The 23,694-nt window shown below is 32.8% G+C and overlaps 1 protein-coding gene across 10 annotated transcripts in view; it reads left to right on the forward strand.

Moving 5' to 3' along the window:
* LOC111044703 (solute carrier family 2, facilitated glucose transporter member 1) overlaps positions 1–23,647 on the forward strand; it is a 49,750-nt gene extending 26,103 nt beyond the window's left edge. For all 10 annotated transcript variants that reach the window (XM_039423667.1, XM_039423666.1, XM_039423668.1 and 7 more), the window contains exons 3-11: positions 5,129–5,227; positions 7,471–7,699; positions 8,323–8,456; positions 10,250–10,463; positions 11,105–11,292; positions 12,926–13,135; positions 16,007–16,210; positions 17,881–18,041; positions 21,776–23,647. In XM_039423667.1, the coding sequence (XP_039279601.1) occupies positions 5,129–5,227; positions 7,471–7,699; positions 8,323–8,456; positions 10,250–10,463; positions 11,105–11,292; positions 12,926–13,135; positions 16,007–16,210; positions 17,881–18,024 (1,422 nt within the window). In that variant the 3' untranslated portion in view covers positions 18,025–18,041; positions 21,776–23,647. The remainder of the gene's footprint in view (positions 1–5,128; positions 5,228–7,470; positions 7,700–8,322; positions 8,457–10,249; positions 10,464–11,104; positions 11,293–12,925; positions 13,136–16,006; positions 16,211–17,880; positions 18,042–21,775) is intronic.
* The last annotated feature ends 47 nt before the right edge of the window (positions 23,648–23,694 follow it).

Below are 23,694 nucleotides of genomic sequence, written 5' to 3' on the forward strand. Positions count from 1 at the left end.
TCAAAAACTTTTCATTATTTGTGTTTATCATTCAATAATCAAAACATTTATAATAATATCATCTTATTGTCATTTGGAAGAATAAAAAGTATAAACTCAATCTCTTACAAAATTGAACATAATCTTTTAGGTTATTTAGACAAATCAGAATAAAAAATGAATTAATTCACTGGTTTTGAGATACCGTTCGTTAATCTGAGTTACATATTCTGTTATTTGACTAAGTATAGAATAAACATTGTTGTTTCATATTATTTAAGTTCCAGTCCAATAATAATCAAAGATACTGTATCCGAATTTGAGAAAATCGAAAATTAGAACATTCAACACTGCTTTTTCCATAAAAATTATGTTTTACGTTATATTTTGACAAATTCCGATGCTAGAGTACCGTATCGTTATCAAAATGTTCAGACCGATTCAATATCAAAGTCATTTCTGTGCACCTAAATTTGTGTAAATTTCAAAGTTCATCAACATTTCCAAAGAGAAAATATACCATATTTTTGTCTTACATTACTCGTCACTGACATTAGGCCTACTTCATGCAAAGTGATACGGTACTTCCCTTTTTTAAAATCTAATTCATTCACAGAAAAATATAGTGATACAGATTCCAATGTGATGAACTGTTGGTCCAATCAGGGCCGGCCCCAGGGGTGGGCGGACCGGGCGGCCGCACAGGGCGGCAGATTTTGGGGGCGGCAAATTTTAAGGAATGGATATTTAAAAATACACATAGGCCTAAACAATAAATTCATAATAATAAATGTGAATAGTAGAATTGTATAAGAAGCTTTTCCAAACTTCTAATCAAGAAGCTAATTAAGACTTTTCCAAGATCAACAATGTCCAAGGAAGTCTGAGTGGTCTAGCGAACATAAAATAGCCCAGTCCCTAGATCTTGAAGAATTGGTGAAGGAATTCTCCCATGCAAAAGTCAGACGAGTTCTACTTAATTAAACAGGTGTGTTGAACAAACTTAATGTGTTGTAGAAATTTTAGTTTTAATTACTTAGCAAATTAAGTAGGCCTAAGACTCTCTTGCAGTCTACGTCCTAAGGCTGTGCAAAGGCTAAAAATAAACTTTCTACTGGTGATATTATTCAAAGTTTTTCGATTTGTGTATTATCAAGCTATCAAAATGAAAAAGGTTTCTCAGGAAAACATTTTTTCCCCGATCATTACTTTTTGAGATATGAGCGCCTAAAGTTTAAATTTTTGGGACAGAACATTTCAAATTCAGTAAGAGATAAAATTATGAGATTTAAAGGATAACTTCTCCATGGTATTGTTGATTGAATAAACAAAAATTTTCTGAAAATATCAATTTTTGATAAAGTTATTCAATTTACCAAAAATGACAAAAAATAACTCAACTAAACGTTATTTTTGGTAATTTTTAGTAAATTGAATAACTTTCTTTAAATCAGATATTTTCAGAAAATTTTTGTTTTATTCAATCATCAATACCATGAAGAATTCCTTTGAGTTTCATGGATTTATCTCGTACCGAATTTGAAATGTTCTGTCCCAAAAATTTAAACTTTAGGCGCTCAAGTCTTAAAAAGTAATTATTGGAAAAAAATGTTTTCCTAAAAGAACTTTTTCATTTTGATAGCTTGATAATACACAAATCAAAAAACTTTTAAAAATATCACCAGTAGAAAGTTTATTTTTAGCCTTTGCACAGCCTGTTTTCTTCATGTGTTGTTTCGAACATAAAAATCTGGTGTGGCGCACTCACACAACTTTCCTTGCCGTTATGAAAATTGATCAACTGACGCTAGTGTTCCCGCGCATCTCAAGTCTACTTATAAACAAAGATCTGAGCCAGCTGGTGACAGGACAATAACGCTGTATACATACGAGGTCTGCTCTCTCTTCAAATATCAGCGAATTTTAAATAGTGCCAACACAGATTATAGCAAAAAATGAATTAATTCACTGGTTTTGAGATACCGTTCGTTAATCTGAGTTACATATTCTGTTATTTGACTAAGCATAGAATAAACATTGTTGTTTCATATTATTTAAGTTCCAGTCCAATAATAATCAAAGATACTGTATCCGAATTTGAGAAAATCGAAAATTAAAAGATTGAACTGCTTTCGTCCATGAAAAATGAAAATGGCCCAATTAGGCTCAGTTAGAATCTTTGAAGCTATAATAGTTTGTAGAAATTGAAAATCAAATAGTATAGATAAGCTATAGAAATCGATGCGTATAATGAATTTAGTTATTCAATAGTCACCTACAGAGTGTTATTAAAACTGTTAAAAATGCATAAGCTAAATGAAAATATATCACTAGTAGAAAATCAGGAGTGGACGGCTAACCCCTAACGAAGAAGATTTTGTAATCCACTGTATATGCTTACAATTTAAACATATTGACATATCAAAACCCATGATAAATTTGAATCTTTCAACATTAAAAAATGTGAATGTACACTACAACCCTTTCTTCAATCTTAAACCAGAAAATTAATTCTATTTGGTACAAACAAGCTATAGTTTTCTGTAATGAATACGTTAACAAATAGAAAATGAATAAATTCAGAAATAAAATAAATTTCGAACACAGTTTTCGACTTGAATACTAAAAATAATACTTTTGTTTACATTCAATGGAGTGGTATATCATATCTCTTCATTCTAGATTTGATACAGTTTTACGTATATCTCAAGCATGAAAAATTGTAAAATTCCTAGTTTATTAATAAGAACTACAGTCAAAGATTTATGTTAAAGAATCATCTAGTACAGTGTTGAAAATAATATAATTCTAGTTAACTTGACAATATTTGAATCACTATGATACATTTTACTAAATTCTTATATATTGATACAACTATTCTGAATCGCAACCGAATATATCAAAGAGATTCAATAATGTTTTATTCATCGCTGCACTTTGCATCTTTGCACTTTGCGCTTATCTGTTAACACTTTGCAATAATCAATAACGAAACTCAGTAATGTTCAAATTTAGTTTTTTACACAAGAATGTGTATTCATGTTCCATAATCACAAGTTGAATTATTAAATGTGATTTTCACAATTGACCTCCCATGGAAAATGATTTTAGTCGTTGTTCTCTTCCTGGAAATTGTGAAACTGACAGCTAACAAAAGGCTGTGCAGTCACAATCCCGGAAACCCAAAATTATTATCAGAGGATGTTGGCACTTGACTCGCCAATAGACCAGGTACAGAACTCTCATTCAAGGAAGTTGAAATGTGATCAAGGATAGTATTGATTGTGATTTATTACTTTGAACTCCTTTTGTATTCTCACACATTTGAATACTGTACTCAAAAAATAATAATGTAGGTTTTCAAACCAGATAAACAGGAAGATGTCTTGAGAGAAAATAGATTAAAGTTGCCACACATTTCATTTATCTAGAAAAGTATTAAGGCCATCAAGGCATGTAGGTGTCATAACAGCATTTTATTAAATTGAATTAACTCATGATACCTAGACACGCAATGTTAACTGCAGCCTTCACCTTTGCTTCGGAGTATACATGATTTTCAAAATCACAACTGTAATCTTGAATGCATTCTAACTATTAGAATTATAATAGAAATTTGCATTTCAAAACTATTCAGAAACTATCCAGAAACTACATGTATTTTCACGTCTTATCACAGTAGTTCCTTTTCCACCTGATGCAGCTGCTAACAAACACTGGATTATTCCCTCAAATTGGGGTCAATAAGATTTAAGATACAGGATGGGATTGTATTGAGTATATTATTGTAAAAATTCTCGCTTCCTGTTCATTTTGCTTGAGTTACTACAGTATTTTTGAAAAATAATTGGAATTGAAAACGGTTCTACTTCTCTATATGAATATGAATGATAGGTTGCACGGTCGTGTATGAATTTAAAACTAAAATCATTTGTATCCTGAGCAAAAATGTTCTCAAATGGGAAAACTTGTCAAAATTACTGTTAGGCATACTCGCGCATACTGTTTTTATATTGGCAATAAGGTAAGACACATTCAAGATGAAAGACAATTACTGGATTGCTGGGTGAATTTTCTGTAGGCTACTATAAAGTTGCACTTTCAGTCTTTGGACCCTACAAAAGGGAATTAAATTCCACTATGGGTACCGTAACTTTCAAAGACAAGTATGCACCATACGTCCACTGTAGAATCTCAATGCCTTTTTGTTATTCAGATTATGTTCAGGAAGTTAGTTGTGTGTAGGTGATTGTGAATTGTCTGATATTTTTCTTCTTTTGGAGATTTCCTGTCTGAACTTAAATCAAGTTTTATATTACAATATCTTAACTTTCAATGGCGATGGTCTCTTGAAATATAAATTTGAAGTGAATAAATGCTTGAAGAATAAATACTCTTAGTGTATTCGAATGTTTTATATTCTAGTCCAGGTGAATCCTTCTAATGAATAAGAGTTGACTGTTCCAAGTATTATACGAGAAGTATCAAATCAAAAGTACATATCAGCTAGTATTTAAGAATCAACTTATATTAAAAGAAAGGGGAAATTCTGTATTTCTAAGATTTATGTGTGTCCAAGGCCTTATGATGACGACATGATTGACGACAAATAGGCACTATACTCTGTACAAAATTACTTTTGATTTGGAAGAATATGCGGCGCAGTGAAATGGTGGGAGATCAGCCAATTACTATGATGAATAGTCATAGGTAGAAGTGCAGTTGCCCATTTGTCGATTAGATTCAGTCGACTGAATGCTTCCAGAGAGGAAACATCCGTATGCGTATCATGAGCAGCTGAACACTCCGGAAATTAGAGAGCGCTGGCCGATTCAGAACGGCAACATCACGCCGCTGTATCCCCACCTTTCTTTGCTGCGCATCTCCCTCCAAGTCAATAGTAATTATGTATGGGGTATAGTCAAACATTATTGTATTCATTTTTTGTAGGCTTTTATGGAACAGGCACCTCGAAATTCGCTCCTCACAAATGAGAATCCAGCTTCTTCAGGATCTCAAATAAATTTAGCTTTTGGTAAAATTTCTAATTAAATTTTGAATGTTATATTCCCACAGTGTGAAAAGGGAATAAATAGCCTACACTGCTTACATGCTTATTTCAATGTTTAATCTATGTCTCTTGTTGCAGGGCCTAAATCCACGTTTGGCTTTCGCAATAGCCGCTGCAGCCGTCGGATCAGCCTTCCAACACGGCTACAACCTCGGAGTTGTCAACGCTCCTCAGAAAGTGAGTTGAGTTTTGTTACTTGTATCTCCCATAAAATAAATATTATTGAACCAAGATCAAGTGTAAAACCATGAAAACAAAAAAAAATCAATTAGCATTAAGTGAAATAATTCAAATGATGAGATATGAATTATATATTAGATCTTAATGAACTCTATATGCTTCGGGCTTTCCTAATTAATATTGGGCATTCAATTTGAGATAATCAAATAAACATAAAATTATTTCACAGATCTCCACTATTCAAGTACAAGCTCATTCATGAATTTATAAAAAATTAAGAAGTGAATCAAATCAGTTTTGGATTGAGGTGTTTGATTATTATTTATTCTCTTGCTATAATTCCTTGCTCGGACTCCGGTAATGGTGCAGATAATTATCATCAATTATTATTATCAGTCATTTATCTGTGATAAGTAGTTGAAAATATGGTTATAAAAGATAAAAGGCCCATCAGTTTTAATTATCCTTATCGACTCCTTCATTATATTGTGTATAATATCCTATATACGTTTATTCGTCATTATGTCATATTCGCAACTGGAGAATTGGTGGGCAAAAAAGAGTTATCTTGGTGTCCTCTTAAGTTTTATTTTTTAAGAAATAGAAGTTTGAGTCTTTTCCACTGTCAGACGTCATTATTTTGAAGTTTCCTGTAACCCAACTGATAGTACTGTAACTAATTGGTACGTAGCTACTTAAATTCCCTATTACACAGTGACAGATTGAATCACTTGATTTGTGTCGCTACTTGCTACACCTTCAACTTACTTGTCTAGCCAAAATAAACACGCGCCTGATTGTTTGGCAAGGTGTCACTTGCTCTGCTTTTTAATGGATATAAGCTATTGCCGCCTTTCTATACACTATTTTGTATCTCATTCAACAAGTTTGATTCATAAAATTAGAGGAAAGTTTCTCTTGAAAAACGTGAATCATTTTTGAAAAAATAAAACGTAGAAAATCAACTATCTATTCTCATACTTATTCTGTACTTTGTTTTGACTGACGTACATAATTCCGAAATCAAGGATCATTCAACGATTTATAACATTGATCTTTAAAACAGGTAATCAATAATTTATATGGAAATAATTTCAAGTAGCCTACTTACCTATTTTTCAAAACTTCTTTATATAAACACTTACATAAAAATAAACTAGTTTTAAGTTTTTTTTCAAAATTGCTTGAAAGCCTAAACTAGTTGTTTTTATATAGCTTTTTATAAAAAGTTTGAGAAATTTTCAAGTTTCTTCCAAAATGGCTTGAAAGCTTCAAATGGTTTTTTTCATAAAAGTGTTTATATAAAAAAGTTTTGAAAAATGGGTACCATGTATTTCTATATGAATTAACAATTCAAGTAGCCCTATTGAAACACTCTATTAGGTAATCAATAGTTTGATCTTCTCCAATTGAGGAAGTATTCCATTGCATTTCTTCGTTTTTTCATTAAATTTCTTGAATATATTTTTCCAACCAATTACCATTGAAATATTAACTATATAAATGAAATGAAATTATTTATAATGTATGATCCTATATCTTATTCTTGAGTATATCATCGGATAGTTGACACTATTGGATAGTTGATGTTCATTGAAATCAGAAGCATTTTGAAGAGATCGCATACTAGATTAGGTCGAGACTTGTTCGATGAGCCTAATAAGATTTCCAGGAAGTAATTCCAAAGTATTGTGGACCTATTTCCAGATAACAGAACTTCTCAATGCTCATATAACTGTTCAATTCCCAGGTTCAAAGTTTAAGGGACTTCGAATTTGAAACGTTTCATTTTCATGGATTTATTTGAGCTTCTTTCATTTTTATTTTTATTCCATAGTACATTTTTTATCCTTTTCAACGTATGTGTTATAGTTTTTTCCACTAACATTCCATAATTTTCTTTACTCTCAAGTTTCAAGAAAATATTTATATTTCATTCCATAGGAGGAGATTGAATCATGTTATCTGATGCTTCTTAGTAAAATTAGGTATTGATAATGGATTGGATCTAGTTATCTGATACTTCTTGGTACAAATTAAGTACCGTACTGATAATGATATCTGCAGTTGATAGGCCTACTACATGACTTTCAATTGTAGTTCTAATGTCAACTTTTAAAACTTAAATGTGGCTTTCATGAAATGTTAATTTTAAAATCTGAAATGTGGCTTTCATGAAGTGTACATTTCAAAATCTGAAATTTGGCTGTAACTAATGCGATATTATTATCAATTTTCAGTTAATTGAAGAATGGATTCTGGGAGTTATCAGAAATCAGACAGATGCAAGTCCGCCATCAGATGCAGACCAAACAAAGGTCACAATGATATTTTCAATAGCTGTTTCAATCTATTGTGTCGGTGGAATGTTGGGAGGTGCCATTACAGGTCTGGTCGCAGAAAAGTATGGCAGAAAAGGTGGACTGTTGTTCAACAACATATTCATCGTAATCGCTGCTGCATTGCTAGGTAAAGTAATGAGGATCACACAAATAATTTCATAGAAAATGTATTCTATTTTTCTAATACTTTGTTCCTCGGGGAGTGTGCATTGCCTTTGTAAATTATGACACACTAATATTCACCCTTTCTGTTGATTTTACAAGTTCGTTTTGAAAAAATATAGTAATAATTTAAGATTCTTATTATCAAGATTCAAATTTTAATTTTATAATAAAAACAGATAGAAATAAAACCTGGTGTATTATTCTGTGATATGTGTCATTGAGGATTGATTATCCTGTGAATTGGCATAATATGTTTGGTAATGTGCTAGTACCTCAGGCTCCAATTTAGCCTAAATTATGAATTACGAGAAAATGAAACGGTCAGGTAATTTTGTTGTGGTTCTATTCTAGCATTTTGTCTAGGCTATTTCATATTTTGAATAACCCATCCAATACAGTTCTTGAAGGACCGATTCTTCTTTCTAATAATAATGTATCCTATGTAATGTACAGTTCTTCAACAACCAAATATAATAGCAAACTTAAAATGATTTTCCCGTTATATCTAGTATATAAATGCTGTATAGATTCCAATAGGAACAGCTGAGTCTTGCAAGAAACTAAACCATTTCTATCCATCTCCAGGATTCTCAAAGGCGATGAACTCATATTACATGATTATTGTGGGAAGATTCCTTCTGGGTATCAACTCAGGACTCAATGCTGGACTGACTCCAATGTATCTGTCAGAAATAGCACCAGTGCAATTGAGAGGAGCGGTGAGTAATATAGAAAATCATCACATATGATTGTCATCGAATAGATTGTATAAAATATTAAATGAATTTTGTTGAAACTTTATAAACCGTATTGTTGCTTAAGTGTGTACAATGTACTGCCGTGCTACCAATTTCTCCTTAATCGGTTGTAATAGCATTTAACACCTATTAACCTAAGGATAGTTGTCGGCTCCAATGTAATAGATTCTTGATAAACTATGAATGGATCTATCGCCTATGAATGAGAAATCCAGTTTACAGAGCAAATGAACTTATAATCTTCATGGATAAAATTATACAAATACAAAGAACAATAACTTACAAGTCTAAGCATCTAAAATTAGGTAGCCAATTACAAACTAAAGTACTTATCCAGTTTACAGTTGAAAAACAGTGGCTATTGGCTTGTATACACACAAAACAAATTTTATGGACAAAATAGAACACTATAAATTGTTTAAAACTCAATTTAAAACATTAATAAATTCACATGAACGAAAATGATTCAGAGCAAAATTTTACAACACAAACATAGCCAGCCATTAGTTTCAGAGAAGAAAGAACAGGAAAAACCTAAGTTACAAGTCACAGAGCCAAAGCCTTGTTCGGTGTCGATTTTACAGACACGTCACCAAAAAAAATTATAAATTACAAGTTTAGAATTCACACCCTACATCTGTTCTCAATAAAACTTTATTTTGAAACTGTTATTTTAAACTTTCATATATATTCTCTATTTAAATAAACTATTTATTCTGTTTCTCAGCCTCGGTGACACCATGGAACAATGCAACAATCATTTACGATAAAAAAAATTCTCCGTCGAAAAGTTTGTCCGTCTATTGATGACTCTGATATTTACTATAAAGTTCCATAGATCTCGAATTGAAGATTCGATTCCAATGTGAGAAAAAAAATGTAATATTACAGTACAAAGATGATGAGTTTGGCAATAGTACTAAAATTTGCAACTTACCGTATCCTATTGGTATTGTAGGCGGAGATTTTTAAAGGCTGGATAAAAGATCAAGATGTTATCATTGTTTTTTCTACTGTAAAATATTATTAACAGGTCAAGATACTTTGCAAGTAGAAATTATTACAGTTTACATACTCCCATATTGTGGGCTTCTTCAGATCGACTGCTTCGAGTCCAGTCTGCCTAGACTCTATAGACAGACAAACAGGCAGACAGAAAGTTTATTTTTTCAAAAAAATGCAAATTGCAAAATTAAAACGTAAATACTCAAACACAGTATCAAAGAAACAACAAAAAGCAAGATTATTAACAAATACACTTAATGACTTATACGGAAATGGTCTGCATGGGCCTGCATGCCTGTGCGCAAACCAGAGTTGCTTATTCAGATTTCAACAGAGAGGGAGAAATCAATAATTTAGATGCATTGAGACTATTATTACTATCATTCAGTGACTTATTAGATGGCTTAAAAATAAGATTAACGATGTACCATGTAGTCAGTTTGAAGAAGCTACGCAACATGGTGAAACTCTTGTCACAGTAAGTAATCTGTAATTTCTACTGGCAAAGTATCTCAACTGGTTTATCATAATTTATATGACTCTTGAAAATCCACGATAATAAATAATTATGTGACCAAATATATGTATTTATGGAGAATAATATTTAAATATTTATATGTATATGATAATTTTTCTAGAAATGATATTAAACATGTTGTTTCTGAAAAAAACCTAACTAGTGATTAAGAATTCACACGTTTCATATTTCAAGGGAAACCATCAATAACTAACCATAATTTCAATTTCAGGTTGGTACAGTTTATCAGCTTGTGTTGACAATCTCCATCCTGATATCTCAGATTCTTGGACTGAACTTCATTTTGGGAACAGCGGAGTTGTGGCCAATTCTTCTTTCATTGACAATTGTACCAACAATATTTCAGTTGATAACGCTTCCAATGTGCCCTGAAAGTCCAAAATACCTGCTCATCACAAAAGGACAGGAAATTGAATCTCAAAGAGGTAAATTAGATAATAATATTCAACTTTATTCTACTATTATTTGAAAAAATATCATTATTGATTCGTATCACAAAGGAACAATTGTGTGTATTAATGTCCACAGATATTGTCGGGAACATTTTTAAAATTAGTTGTTAGTTTTGAAATTCAGTTGACCACTGGCCATTTCTAAAAATCAAATGATTTTTATTGTTAAGGAAGAATTTTACAAGAATTGAAATGAAAATGTGTAATATTATATATTGGTATTAAGTGTAGATAACTTCATATTAAATTAGTTGAGTGTCACAAAGTCTCAAGTATTGACTATTTCTAGATCATAGTTGTATTATGCTATTGTAATTATTTATAAAGTCATGACAGGAGAAATATAACTTCAATCAGTTATTTTAGTTATACAGATTCCGTAAATCATTACTATATTGATTACTTTGGCTACGAGTAAATCTGATCAAATCCTTTCCACGGGCTATTCCTTACGATATTGGTGATGAGAAATGTAGTAAACATTTACATTACTTACTCATCTTATATATATTTTTCCTTACTGTTAGTTTTTTCTATTCTTATTCAGCTTTATTTCAATTTAATTGCAAACTACTATTTTTCAAACTTGTAACGAACATTCTGTTATGGTGCAGCTGTGACGTGGTTCCGTGGCACAATCGAGGTGCACGACGAGATGGATGAGATGCGCCGAGAGTATGAGAGCATGAAGCTGGTGCCCAAAGTCACTCTCAGGGAGATGCTCGTCAACTCTGCTTTGAGAATACCGTTGTTCATTTCGTTGGTTGTTATGATTGCTCAACAGCTGTCTGGAATCAATGCGGTAAGAGAGCCTACAGTCAAGTCTAATAAGGCTATCAGAACTAACCTGAATGAATCTATATATATATATAAAAGCGAAATGGCACTCACTCACTCACTCACTCACTCACTCACTCACTCACTGGCATAACTAAAAACCTACCGGACCAAAAATGTTCAAATTTGGTAGGTATGTTCAGTTGGCCCTTTAGAGGCGCACTAAGAAATATTTTGGCAATATTCCAACTCTAAGGGTTGTTTTTAAGGGTTTAAAGTTCGTCTTTTAGCATGTATATTCCTTTTCTCCCAATCTCTTAATTAGAATTGAAATTTCCATATCATATGTTACTATAGAACTATAATCTAGATAGAGTACCTCTTCGAAACAGTTGTTAACTGGCAACTAAATCAATAATTTTGTCAGGTTGGCATTAAGTTGAGTTGATTTTGTTAGGTTGGCACCAAGTTGAAGATTTAAATGAATTTATCGCGGAAAAATTGATTGGGTACTGCTACTTCAATCCTGGGAATATTATATTACTAGCCGTCAGGCTCGCTTCGCTCGCCATATCTGTTTAGCCAGACGTTTAGTCTGGACCCCCGACTGGATTGTCCTATTATAATATGATAAAAATGAAAAAATGCAGGCGAGCGAAGCGAGCCTGCTGATCTCATTCTTGGACGATCCAGTCGGGGGTCCAGGGGGCGGAGCCCCCTGGCTAGACGGATATGGCGAGCGAAGCGAGCCTGACGGCTAGTCAATATATGAATATGAAAGTTTTTTTAGGAATTTTCAAAATAACGCAATTAAAAAGTGGATTCCATTCTATAGTTTTCGATTTTAATATGTTTGTTCTTATCAAATTTTGAATTAAATTAAAATTGAATTATTCTAGTTGCTTAAATTTTCTTGTTATTATAAGTTTAATTTAAGCAGATCTCTTTTCAGCTTTGACTAGCCTTGTTGTTATGCAGTTAGATATATTCATATAAATGTGCTTTTTATTGAGAGGCATTGAATGAATAGTAAACATTATGTAGTACTCTATTAGAACAGATCACATTGAATAATAGAAGAAAACGTTAGAGGTCTCACGCATGTTTGAACCTTATTTTTAAATTTTAATCTAAAAACTTTATTTCGCGTGTTTTTATATCTGTTTTATTTAAACTTTCCACATATTGTCACATCTATTTCTAATTGATAATAATAATATTGCCCATATAATTGGCTATTGAGCATACATTTCATGACCCCTACCCTACCGTTTACTACGTACCGTAAATCAAATCTAATTATACCGTGTAATAAACATTATGAATAAATCTAATACTCCCTGAAAAACCTTTTTCGTGAAAGTGGTTTTTGTTTTTTATAGCTATAGATAGACGCAATTCATTCATTATTCAGCTATAGATAGACGCAATTCATCCGTTATTCAGCTATAGATAGACGACAATATCCATTGTACGTCTTGAATAAATAGATTGATTAATTGCCTCTTGAAATCTATTGAAAACAGTAAAACATTCAAAAAGGTCTAACGTTCTTTAATATCAAAAGAACATTTTAAATATAATTATTAAAAAATTGCATCTCACATTTGCTTCAACATACGATATTCACCTTCAATGCTATGATTGCAATGATTTAGGTGATATTCTTCTCAACAAGCATCTTCCAACTGGCTTCACTTGGAGATTCGGCGCAACTGGCCACCCTGGCAATGGGCGCAATGAACGTTCTCATGACAGTCATCTCTCTCGTTCTTGTTGAGAGAGTTGGTCGCAAAGTGCTGCTTTTGGTTGGTTTCAGCGGTATGTTTGTGATCACCTGTCTTCTTGCAGTTGCTCTTGCATACGTGGTGAGTAGCCCTATTTTCATTTTAACTGATTTTTGTTCTTTATTCATATTTTGATACTTGTACCCTATCACCATAAGTAAGGAAAGTATTGATTTCCGAAAAAATTAAGGTACCCCAATTTCTAAATTTCTAAACGTTTCAAGGTCCCCTGAGTCCAAAAAAGTGGTTTTTGGGTATTTGTCTGTGTACACGATATCTCATCTCCCAATAAACGGAATGACTTGAAATTTGGAACTTAAGGTCCTTCCCCTATAAGGATCCGGCACGAAAAAAAATTTCGATCAAATGCAATTCAAGATAGCCGCTAAAATGGCGAAAATGATGTCAAAAACAGGGGTTTTCGCGATTTTCTTAAAAACGGCTCCAACGATTTAGATCAAATTTATACCTAAAATAGTAATTGATAAGCTCTATCAACTGCCACAAGTCTCATATCTGTAAAAATTTCAGGAGCTCCACCCCATCTATGCAAAGTTTGATTTCAGATTCCCAATTATTAGGCTTCAGATACAATTTAAATAAAAAAAATCAAGTGGAAAAGATTGAGCATGAAAATCTCTACAATTAATGTCCAGTAAGATTTTCACCTAAAATTGAAAATAAGCTCGAAATTCGCAAACTGTTGGCAACTGTTGATTCTATTAAATGATTCACTATGACGAGATAGCAGACCTCGTATGTCTCTAGCGTTATTGTCCTGTCACCAGCTGACTCAGATCTTTGTTTATAAGTAGACTTGAGATGCGCGTGAACACTAGCGTCAGGTGATCAATTCTCATAACGGCAAGGAAAGTTGTGTGAGTGCGCCACACCAGATTTTTTACATCTGTACAGTCACTGTCAAAAGTAAAATTAAAATAAATATTTGTGGCAAACTGACAACATTGCAAAGCTAGAGAGAGATAGCGCTATCTGCTTTGTCGAATAATAGAACAGGATAGCAACGTCATTGTCAATCAAATACTGCCATTATAACGTGGAATTTACTATAGTACTATTGCTTGTACAGCGAAAAAAATTTTGAACAAAAATATACTCCATGTTTACTTATGTTTACAATTTGTCACCGTGTCTATTTTAATTCTATATTTGCAAGACCTCTGACTCCATATAAGCACACTATGCAGCCATAATGCCATTCATTCTTGACCTCCATGTAGGTTAATAGTACTAGTAAGTTAACACTTTCTCCGGCATATTCCGACCCAAAATCTTCGGCCCGGTTGCACAAAAGCCGGTTAAATTTTAACCGTGAATAATTCCGCGAGAACCAATCAGAGAAGGCCTTTTTGATAAGACGGCTTCTCTGATTGGTTCTCGTGGAATTGATCACGATTAAAATTTAACCGGCTTTTGTGCAACCGGCACTCAGTGTATCGTCAGTAATTTTAGCATTAGCTGCTTCAATCCAGCTTCTCAGTTAATCGCGGTCAGTTGTTATCGGAGACACGCTCGATCCATCATCTATGAAGTCCCAAACATTAAAATTGCATGGTGCTAGGTCAGCAAGCCCTCTGTCATTATTAGGCTTATCCTGGTCAACGTTATTAGAGAGAGGTAGTTTTTCTACTAACTTTGTATCCCGGTATCCATCGCTCTGTACAGACACGCTCAACCAAATCTGGAAGATTATGGCCGAAGTAATTCACGCACGTGCGCTCTGGTGTCAGTACAAAACTAAGTTACTTTTCCACTTGACTTATCATTTTCAAATGTAATTTCAATATAACAAAAATATTATAAGGATATGACACCTTAATAATAATAAGTGACCACTCAATATTATCTCATTAATCCATATATTTTTATCATTAATCCATACTGTGTAATTTTTATTTTATTTAGTATGACACATATCACAGTGTCAGTTTTAAATCAGTACGTACTTGTTTTGAGAGTTTTTGTCGTGGTTCTAAACACTGGTCCCAGCGTACGTTGATGCCCAATTATTTGTGGGATTGGTTGGGTTGAACTTGAACTTTGAAATAAATTGTATACTATATAAAGTGACTGTATAAGTTGGTAATCAATCATGAATAAATTGGTTCCAATTTTTTTGAAATTTTATATTTGGAAAAAAACAGTTTTTTGTAAATAGTTCTTCAACGTACTATCATGCACTTCTATGTATAATGCACTATATGTGCATAACAAAAAGTTTGCAGGTGTAGAGAACTTCAAGTATCTAGGATGCCCAATAAATGCCACAGGTAATAATGCTTATATAAAAGAAAGGATTCAAGCAGCTAATAGGGCCTGCTATGCCAATGTTAGATTATTTAAAAGTAAGTTGGTCGGCAGGAGCACCAAGACAACAATATATAAAACATTGGTGCGTCCAGTTGCAACATATGCGGCAGAAACTTGGGTGATGAATATGGCTGACGAAAATGCGTTAAAAATCTTTGAAAGATCCATACTAAGAAGAATTTACGGTCCCGTTCAGGTTAATGAGCAGCAATGGCGAATAAGAAAAAATGAGGAAATAGAAGCATTAATAAAAGAAGAAAATATAGTACGCTTCATTAAAGCCCAAAGAATAAGGTGGTTGGGGCATGTGATGAGGATGAGTGAGGCTAGAATGCCGAAAATAGTTTTTAATAGCAAGTTGCACAGCAGAAGAAAGAAAGGTAGGCCAAGGAACAGGTGGGTGGACCAAGTGATGGATGACCTGAGAAAGATGGGGGTAAGAGGATGGAAGGAAAGAGCCATGAACAGGGAAGAATGGAGGTGTGTTGTGAAGGAGGCCAGAGCTCACTTAGGGCTGTAGCGCCGGATAAAGAAAGAATGCACTATATGTACTACATGAGTTCCTGGATTCCTATTTATAGGTAATTACTAAGCTCTAACACTTGAATGTTATTTGTTCAGAAAAGCAACAAGTGGCTGCCGTACGTTTGCATATTGCTGGTGATTGCGTTCGTGGTGATGTTCGCGGTGGGTCCAGGCTCGATCCCTTGGTTCCTGGTGTCCGAGCTGTTCAACCAGTCGGCGCTGCCCTTGGCCACCAGCCTCGCCGTTGGCACCAACTGGACGGCCAACTTCTTTGTTGGACTTGGATTCCTACCCCTCCAGGTTTGTAACTCCATCCACTCCAATAGAGTAGGTTCATTCAGTAGCCTAAAGCCGAATGTATGTAAACAATAGGAGTTCTGAATAGATATTATTGGAATACGGAAGGTTAATAACAGTTGGAATGTAATACATATCGTTATTTATTTTTATTTTATTGTGTTATTTTTATGTTTTTCGTAACTCATCCCCTGTCTGCTTGTCAGATGTTTATTTAGTTATTCGATACAAACATAGAAAGGATCACAAATTCCAGTACGAGCCTTATTATTATTTTGAGTTTTAAGAGTATTATGGGACGTTATTATAAATTGAATTGAATTATTGGTAAGGATAAATAAAATCTGTAGGAACAGGACCGCCACCATGGTTCACTTGTATTGGACTCTAATAATTGTGTATTATTGTATAATGTTGTTATTGTTGTATTGGTCTGTGGTAATTAATCTCAATATAGAATGAAAAGAAGTTAGTATTGAACTTAATCTGTTTCTCGTCTCCTGTTGTAGGCTACTGATTCAAGAAATGAGAAAAATCTGAGTTCTTATTCCCATAACTTTATAAAGATTTGTATTAACAATTTTTTACACAACAGTAATATTGGTCTGGAAATCATCATCTGCTTTCCTTGTAGTTCGTCAAGCTGGGTAGCATCAACCAATTTAATCAAATAAATTTTAAATCGAGATCAGAACCATACAAAGAAGCTGATTGAAAATATTTGGATTTTTGCTGGAACAGTCTAGCATGGCTATTCCCTGTTGATTATTCAGGAAAGCCTGAAAAACAAAATGAGATAAAGAAGTATGTTTGAGAATTATAATATTTTTTTACATTGGCCTGATTGATGTGAACTTTACAATGGTTTTGTTCTTTGAAGAGAATAATTCCATTTTTACGTATTCTATGTTTTGAACTCGTATTTTAATTTTCAACGAAATTGATATTTTTATTATCAACGGAATTAAATTTCATCTGTTGATTGAAAACAGAATTCAACTGTAGGTTTACTTTTCACATTTATTACTTGATTCTCTAAAATGAAGGAACATTTTTGGTGGCAAATTCATGTTTCTTCTACTACAGGTATACACATTTGACGTAGGTACAGGTTTTCTCAGTCCCAACCTCGAAATGTACTTGCATTCTATAGCACCTACAACTATCATTAAACTTGCAATAATTGTATACAATTGGGAGACCGTATATAATCTTTGAAATATTCTTTGAATCCATCAGCAAATTGATAAAATTCTTCTATCCAATTCATTTATAGAATGAATCTATGTAAATAGATTGTTCAGTTTAATTAACAAGAAAAATATTTTTTACATCTATTTACATAGATTCATTTTAAAATGAATTGGATAGAAGAATTTCATAAATTGGCTGATAGATTCAAAGAATATGCAAGTTTATTGATAGTTGTAGGTGCTATAGAATACAAGTACATTTCGAGGTTGGGACTGAGAAAACCTGTACCTACGTCAAATGTGTATACCTGTAGTAGAAGATACTTGATTTTCATTTTTGGGCTACCGCTATGTTCAATTGCATCACTCGATTCCTGTTTTAGTATGTTTTTAGTCAAGAAACTGGGAAATATTTGTTGTGATTGTTTAACTCAGAAGCTAGTTTAGATGTTTTATAATACTTGATTTGTTTTCTCACAGCAATTGCTCGGTGGACATGTGTTCTTCATCTTCGCAATTTTGCAAGCTCTCTTCATTGTGTTTATTTACAAGAAGGTTCCTGAAACCAAGAACAAGACCTTGGAAGAGATTTCCACCATGTTCAAACAAATCTCCTACACGTAGGGCAGAATTATCATTTGGTAAGCAATTCAACATTTATATTTCCTTGAACTCGACCATTATGAAAGCTAATTGAACTCCTATAATAATTTACTTTACTTTCTTCACTAAATTTAATTGACTTTTATTTTTCAAGTTGTATTGTAAATATTTATTATTTTCTTTTTAGTACCAAGTTGTTTTTCATTAGAACTCTTTCCCCACACACAGACTTGTCTATGTGGGGAAAATTCACAAGTGTTTTATATTATTTATACATGTGTACTGTATTTGTAATACAGTATTTTGGGTATTTGTATTTGTAATACAATATTTGTCTTTGGGTGCAGAACGATTGTGCTTAGTCGCAATTTACAGAAGCCCTTCTGCTGATATGGAACAATTTATTGATGATCTTGAAGTTCATCTCACTCATAGAGATCGAGATCGTATTCATTATATTTTGGGTGATATTAATTGTTGTATTTTGCCTCATATAATTCTTGATCATGCAGCTCAACGATACCTTGATGTTCTGTATGCAACTGGTTTCGTCAGTTGCATAAACGTGCCTACCAGAATTACTGATACATCTGCCACCTGCTTAGATCATATTTTCACAGATATTAAAAATACTAATATTCTAAAGGCAGCCGTGATAAGATGTAGCATAACTGATCATGACCTTACAGTTTGTCAAATCCAGTCGGTTAAGAACGTACGCTCACAAATTAATCACAGCAAGCAGATAATGTTTTTGGATCGAGTACTAGCAACTCAGCTCATTTCAGAGTGTGAATGGTCAGATGTAACCTCCGCACAAGATGCGAGTTCCAGTTGCGAAATTTTTACCGACAAACTTAAAATGATTATTTCTCAATCCACAAAGTCGAAAACAATCTCTTCCAAAAACATTAAATTAAAACCATGGATCTCCAGTGGTCTTTTAAAATCTATTCGACATAGAGATAATTTAAGTAAAAAAGTGAAACAACAGCCTTTTAATGCCACTCTAAGAAACCAATACAAGCTATACAGAAATCAACTTACTAAATTATTAAAGACATCCAAAGAATCTTATTTTAAAAACAAAATAACCAACGCTGGTAGTAATAGTAAAAAACGTTGGTGTTGTATCAAGGAAATCACTGGTTTATCTAAAAATTCTGACAGTTTCCCTTTCCAAAATTTCATTAATAGAGGTAATTACACTATTGAGCCGGATGGTGTAGAGGATGTGGCTGATAAATTTAATCAATATTATGTGAGTGTAGGTGCTAACCTTGCTGGGGCTTTACCAAATATTACTGAAGGACCAGTTAATGATGCAGATTTCAGTGTGGACTCACACTTTGAACTGCTGCCAATTACTGATGCTGAATTAACTAGTATCACAGGTGACCTTAAGGGAGGATCCGCGCCTGGAATTGATAAAATTCCAGCTCTTCTAATAGAAGAAAATATTGATTCATTGAAAGTACCATTGCTACATATTATCAACTGCAGCTTTTTGCAAGGAGTATTCCCTGATACCTTAAAAGTAGGAAAAGTTATCCCCATATACAAGGCTGGCCCCAAAAATGAATTCGTTAGTTACAGACCCATAAATTTAGTCAGTACCATATCTAAGATTATTGAAAAAGCAGTTAGAATTCAGTTAGAAAAATATTTAATAAACAATAGCATACTGTTCGAAAACCAATTTGGCTTCAGAAAAGACAAAAACCTTAATGACAACCTCTTTCTTCTCACTAATCAAATACATAGTTCTATTTCTGATAACAAAAAAGTACTTCTCTCATTCATAGATTTATCCAAAGCTTTTGACTCGATTGACAGAGGACTGCTTTTGAAAAAAACTGGAATATATTGGTATTAGGGGTACTGCCCTGAAGTGGTTTGAGAACTATTTCTGTGGAAGGTACCAAGTTGTCTCTTTCTTGGATAAGGAGAGTGTACCACGGTGTAACAACTTTGGCGTGATTCAGGGAAGCACTCTGGGCCCAATACTGTTTTTAATTTATATAAATAATCTAAGCAGGGTGGATATTGAAAATGGTCGTCTATATCTATATGCAGACGATACAGCTTTGTTGTTTGAGGGGAAGAGCTGGGATGACGTGTTCCGTTCGGCTGAGCTCGGTTTGGGTGTTGTAAAGGATTGGTTCGACTTCAACCGACTTACTATCAATATCAGTAAAACAAAATACCTCCCTATTTCTATCAGAGCCAATGGTGACCCAATTGGTCTAGAGCTGAGGTTACACACCTGTGGCGCACCGAATGTTAGTAGGACAATGCAATGCCAATGTGAGCCTATTGAGCGGGTGCAGGAATACAAATACCTGGGTGTAATATTTGATAGTCGGCTAAAGTGGATAAACCATGTAAATTATACGAGAAACAAGCTCAGAAAATTTATTTATGTGTTCTCTTCCTTGAGTGGGATACTCACACAGAATATAATAAAACAAGTATACTTTGCCTACATCCAATCAATCTTACAGTACGGTATCATAGCATGGGGAGGTGCGTTTAAAACTATTTTATCTCCTCTATCTATAGTACAGAAACTTATAATGAAAAGTGCCCTATGCAAGCCAAGAACATTCCCATCAGACGCACTATTTGAAGAATTTAAGTATTCAACGTTCAACAATTATATATAAGAACTCTAATCCTGTACATATTTAAACAAGATCCAGCTTTATTTCCATATATTCAACACAATTATAATACACGAACAGCATCAAACGTAGGTATTGGTAACCCTAGACTCACTTCAACTTTCTCTTCCACTTCCACATTTTATAAAATGCATTTCCTCTTCCAAAAATTACCAGTGCACTTGAAAACACCTGGCAACAGGAGAATAAGCCATTATAAAAAGATGGTCAACAATTGGGTGTCTTCTCTGAACATTGAAGAACAGGAAAGAATCCTGGTGTCACCTTACTCTCATTGAAATCTGAGTCACATATTATTATTCATGACATTCTGCACAAATGAAGATATTCTTTTGTGTGTGTGTGTGCGCGCGTGTGAGTGTTGGAATGGATAGTTTTTTCTACCACAGTCTAGTAGCCTGTTAGTTTATTGCCTTTTTTTACATGATTAGCCATCGTTCATCCTTATCAGTCTCATTATGCTGCCCATAATATATTTTTCTTTTCTCATACGTATATAATTTTTAGTTTTCATTTTCCACTTAGATTTACTTATTCATGTGAAATTAACTTGTATTATTTTACTTTTTATTCGGTTTTATACTTTTCTTTAAGTTGGTTTAAAATAAGATTTTTCACAACTCGCTTCTCTATCACAGGCATGTGCCCATAAGAGAAGCCTCCAAAATTGTTTACCATATGTACTATTTATTGTATTGTAAATTTTGGAGAATAAAGAATTTCAATTTCAATTTCAATGATTTTGTGAATAAACTCAATTTAAATTTGAAAAATTTTTAAATTTCAAATGTTTTCTCACTTCAGAGTAGGTTACTATTACTACAGTTTTAAAATATTTAAAATGCCGTAAATCTGAATTAAAATGATTATTTTAAGATAGCTGGAGAATTATTAGGTTTTATTATGAGCTTAATTTGTCCCATTACTCATAATTATTCGTTTGAATCAACACATACTGTATGTTCATCAACGTTATTTGACAACTGGCTACTTTAAAGCACATAATTTCAAAAATCGTGTTTATGCATGGAAAATGCATTTGAAAAAATAGATTACCAAATGCATATAAATTTTCTTTTCTTTTGCAGACTGAGTATTTGATACGGGTGATTATTTCTGATTAGCTGGTCTAGCTGATCAATTGTCTCTCACAGAAATCTCAGAAGAATTCGATCTACAAACATACGAATGAAGTTTTAGCTTGATGGGTAGCTCAGTTGACTTGTTTAAGCTGCAGCTTGTTCCTAATCGAGATTTTGTTCTAGAATCTTCCCAAAAGCTCAGTTCATATTAACATAAGAAAATTGTTTCTATTAATGTATTGATTGTGGTACCGACATTGATATTGTAAGCTTAGGTGAGATTTACGCTGTAAGTAGTATATTATGTGAAATAACAGTAGACAAAATAGATGCATTGAATATTGGACAAAATTTGTAGAGCCGTTACCTGAATATAATAACCATCTTAATATTCAATACATTATATGATAACCTGTGACGCTTCAAGATTTTCAAACTGCTGTGTTCAAACTATACCAATGTTTTTAAAAATCACTCATAGACTTTTTTACATCAGTTTTATCACTTGATATTGTGCCATTTCTATACTCGCACTACAGTATATTGAAATCAGTTCTGATTTCTTATGTGTGTTGTAATATATTTTATAAATTAATGATATTTTTTAGAATATTATAGAAAAGAGAAGTATGGAATACCAAATAATGGTAATTTCATATAGTGTTAATAGATGAGAGAATGAGAAAATCCATTAAGATCTGTATTTTAAATGTACTATTGAATAATAATATTTGTCAATGTTAACTAACAGTGCCATGGAATAATCATGATGAATTATCATCCTTAAGAAAACGTTTTCAAACAACAGATCTTTTCTTGAAATTTTATGTCAGTGACATTTTCTCTAGTTATTTTATTCCCTTTCAACCAGGAATCAACCATGACATTATGCTCATTTTTTATTAATGATCTATGTGTACACAATGTGAGTGAACACTATGTATGTTAGTATTCACAGTATTATCATCACCAACCATCATTACAAGCCACAAGCCTTGGTAGTTGTTGATCAGAATAATTTAGTAACTGGAAAGACTGGAGTGAACTACACGAATTATTCAGCCTGCATCAATTTATTTTATCGTAAGTCAATTATTTGATAACGATTTTGTGATTAAGATCTGCCATTTGTAGAACTCTTAGTCAACAATATAAATATTATTATATCATTAGCATAGTAACTTAAATGAATACTTAATGATTCAATTTTCTGAAAACATGTTTCATTTAAATTTATAACTTGATCGCCATCAATCTTATAGATTTTAGACTCATTCAAAGAGTATTACAGTGAAGAACTGTTTCACAATACATTAATCTGTCATGACGGTTCAATTGAAAAATAACGAGTCTCCTCTATCAATGTAGCGTCATGTCTCCTTATTATCTTCTATGATGATGAAGTATTAAGTACTATTTATATTGAACGGAAGTTATATATGTTTATACTTGTACCGTACCTAATTTATATTTCACATAAGTTGTAGTCTAATAATTCACTCCATAAACTAATTTTTTTTTTCAAAATCACTCCATTTGAATCAACTATGTAAATTAGTTCTCATTACACCTCAGAAACCTAATCATGTGATTTGTTCTATGAATATTTCAATTTCACTCTTTATATTATATTTATGTACTTTGCAGTGATTCATCAATTGAAAGTCGAATTCTAAAAATAATTTATTGTAATCGTTGCGCCCATATTCTACATCACTTTCATGATTCAACAAATTTGATTTCCACTGTACTATATTATCACATTTCTATTTATTTAGTTGTAAGAATATAGACCATTTTTGTAGATGATTCACTATTCTAGTTTTGTATTTAAAGTGCTGAGAATGTTTGTATTAATAAAAATATTTTTACACCATACGATCAATAGAACTCAATTGCCTTTACTGACAACAACTGAGACTGAA

This window comes from Nilaparvata lugens, chromosome 3 (assembly GCF_014356525.2).
Source record: "Nilaparvata lugens isolate BPH chromosome 3, ASM1435652v1, whole genome shotgun sequence".
NCBI classification, from domain to species: domain Eukaryota; kingdom Metazoa; phylum Arthropoda; class Insecta; order Hemiptera; family Delphacidae; genus Nilaparvata; species Nilaparvata lugens.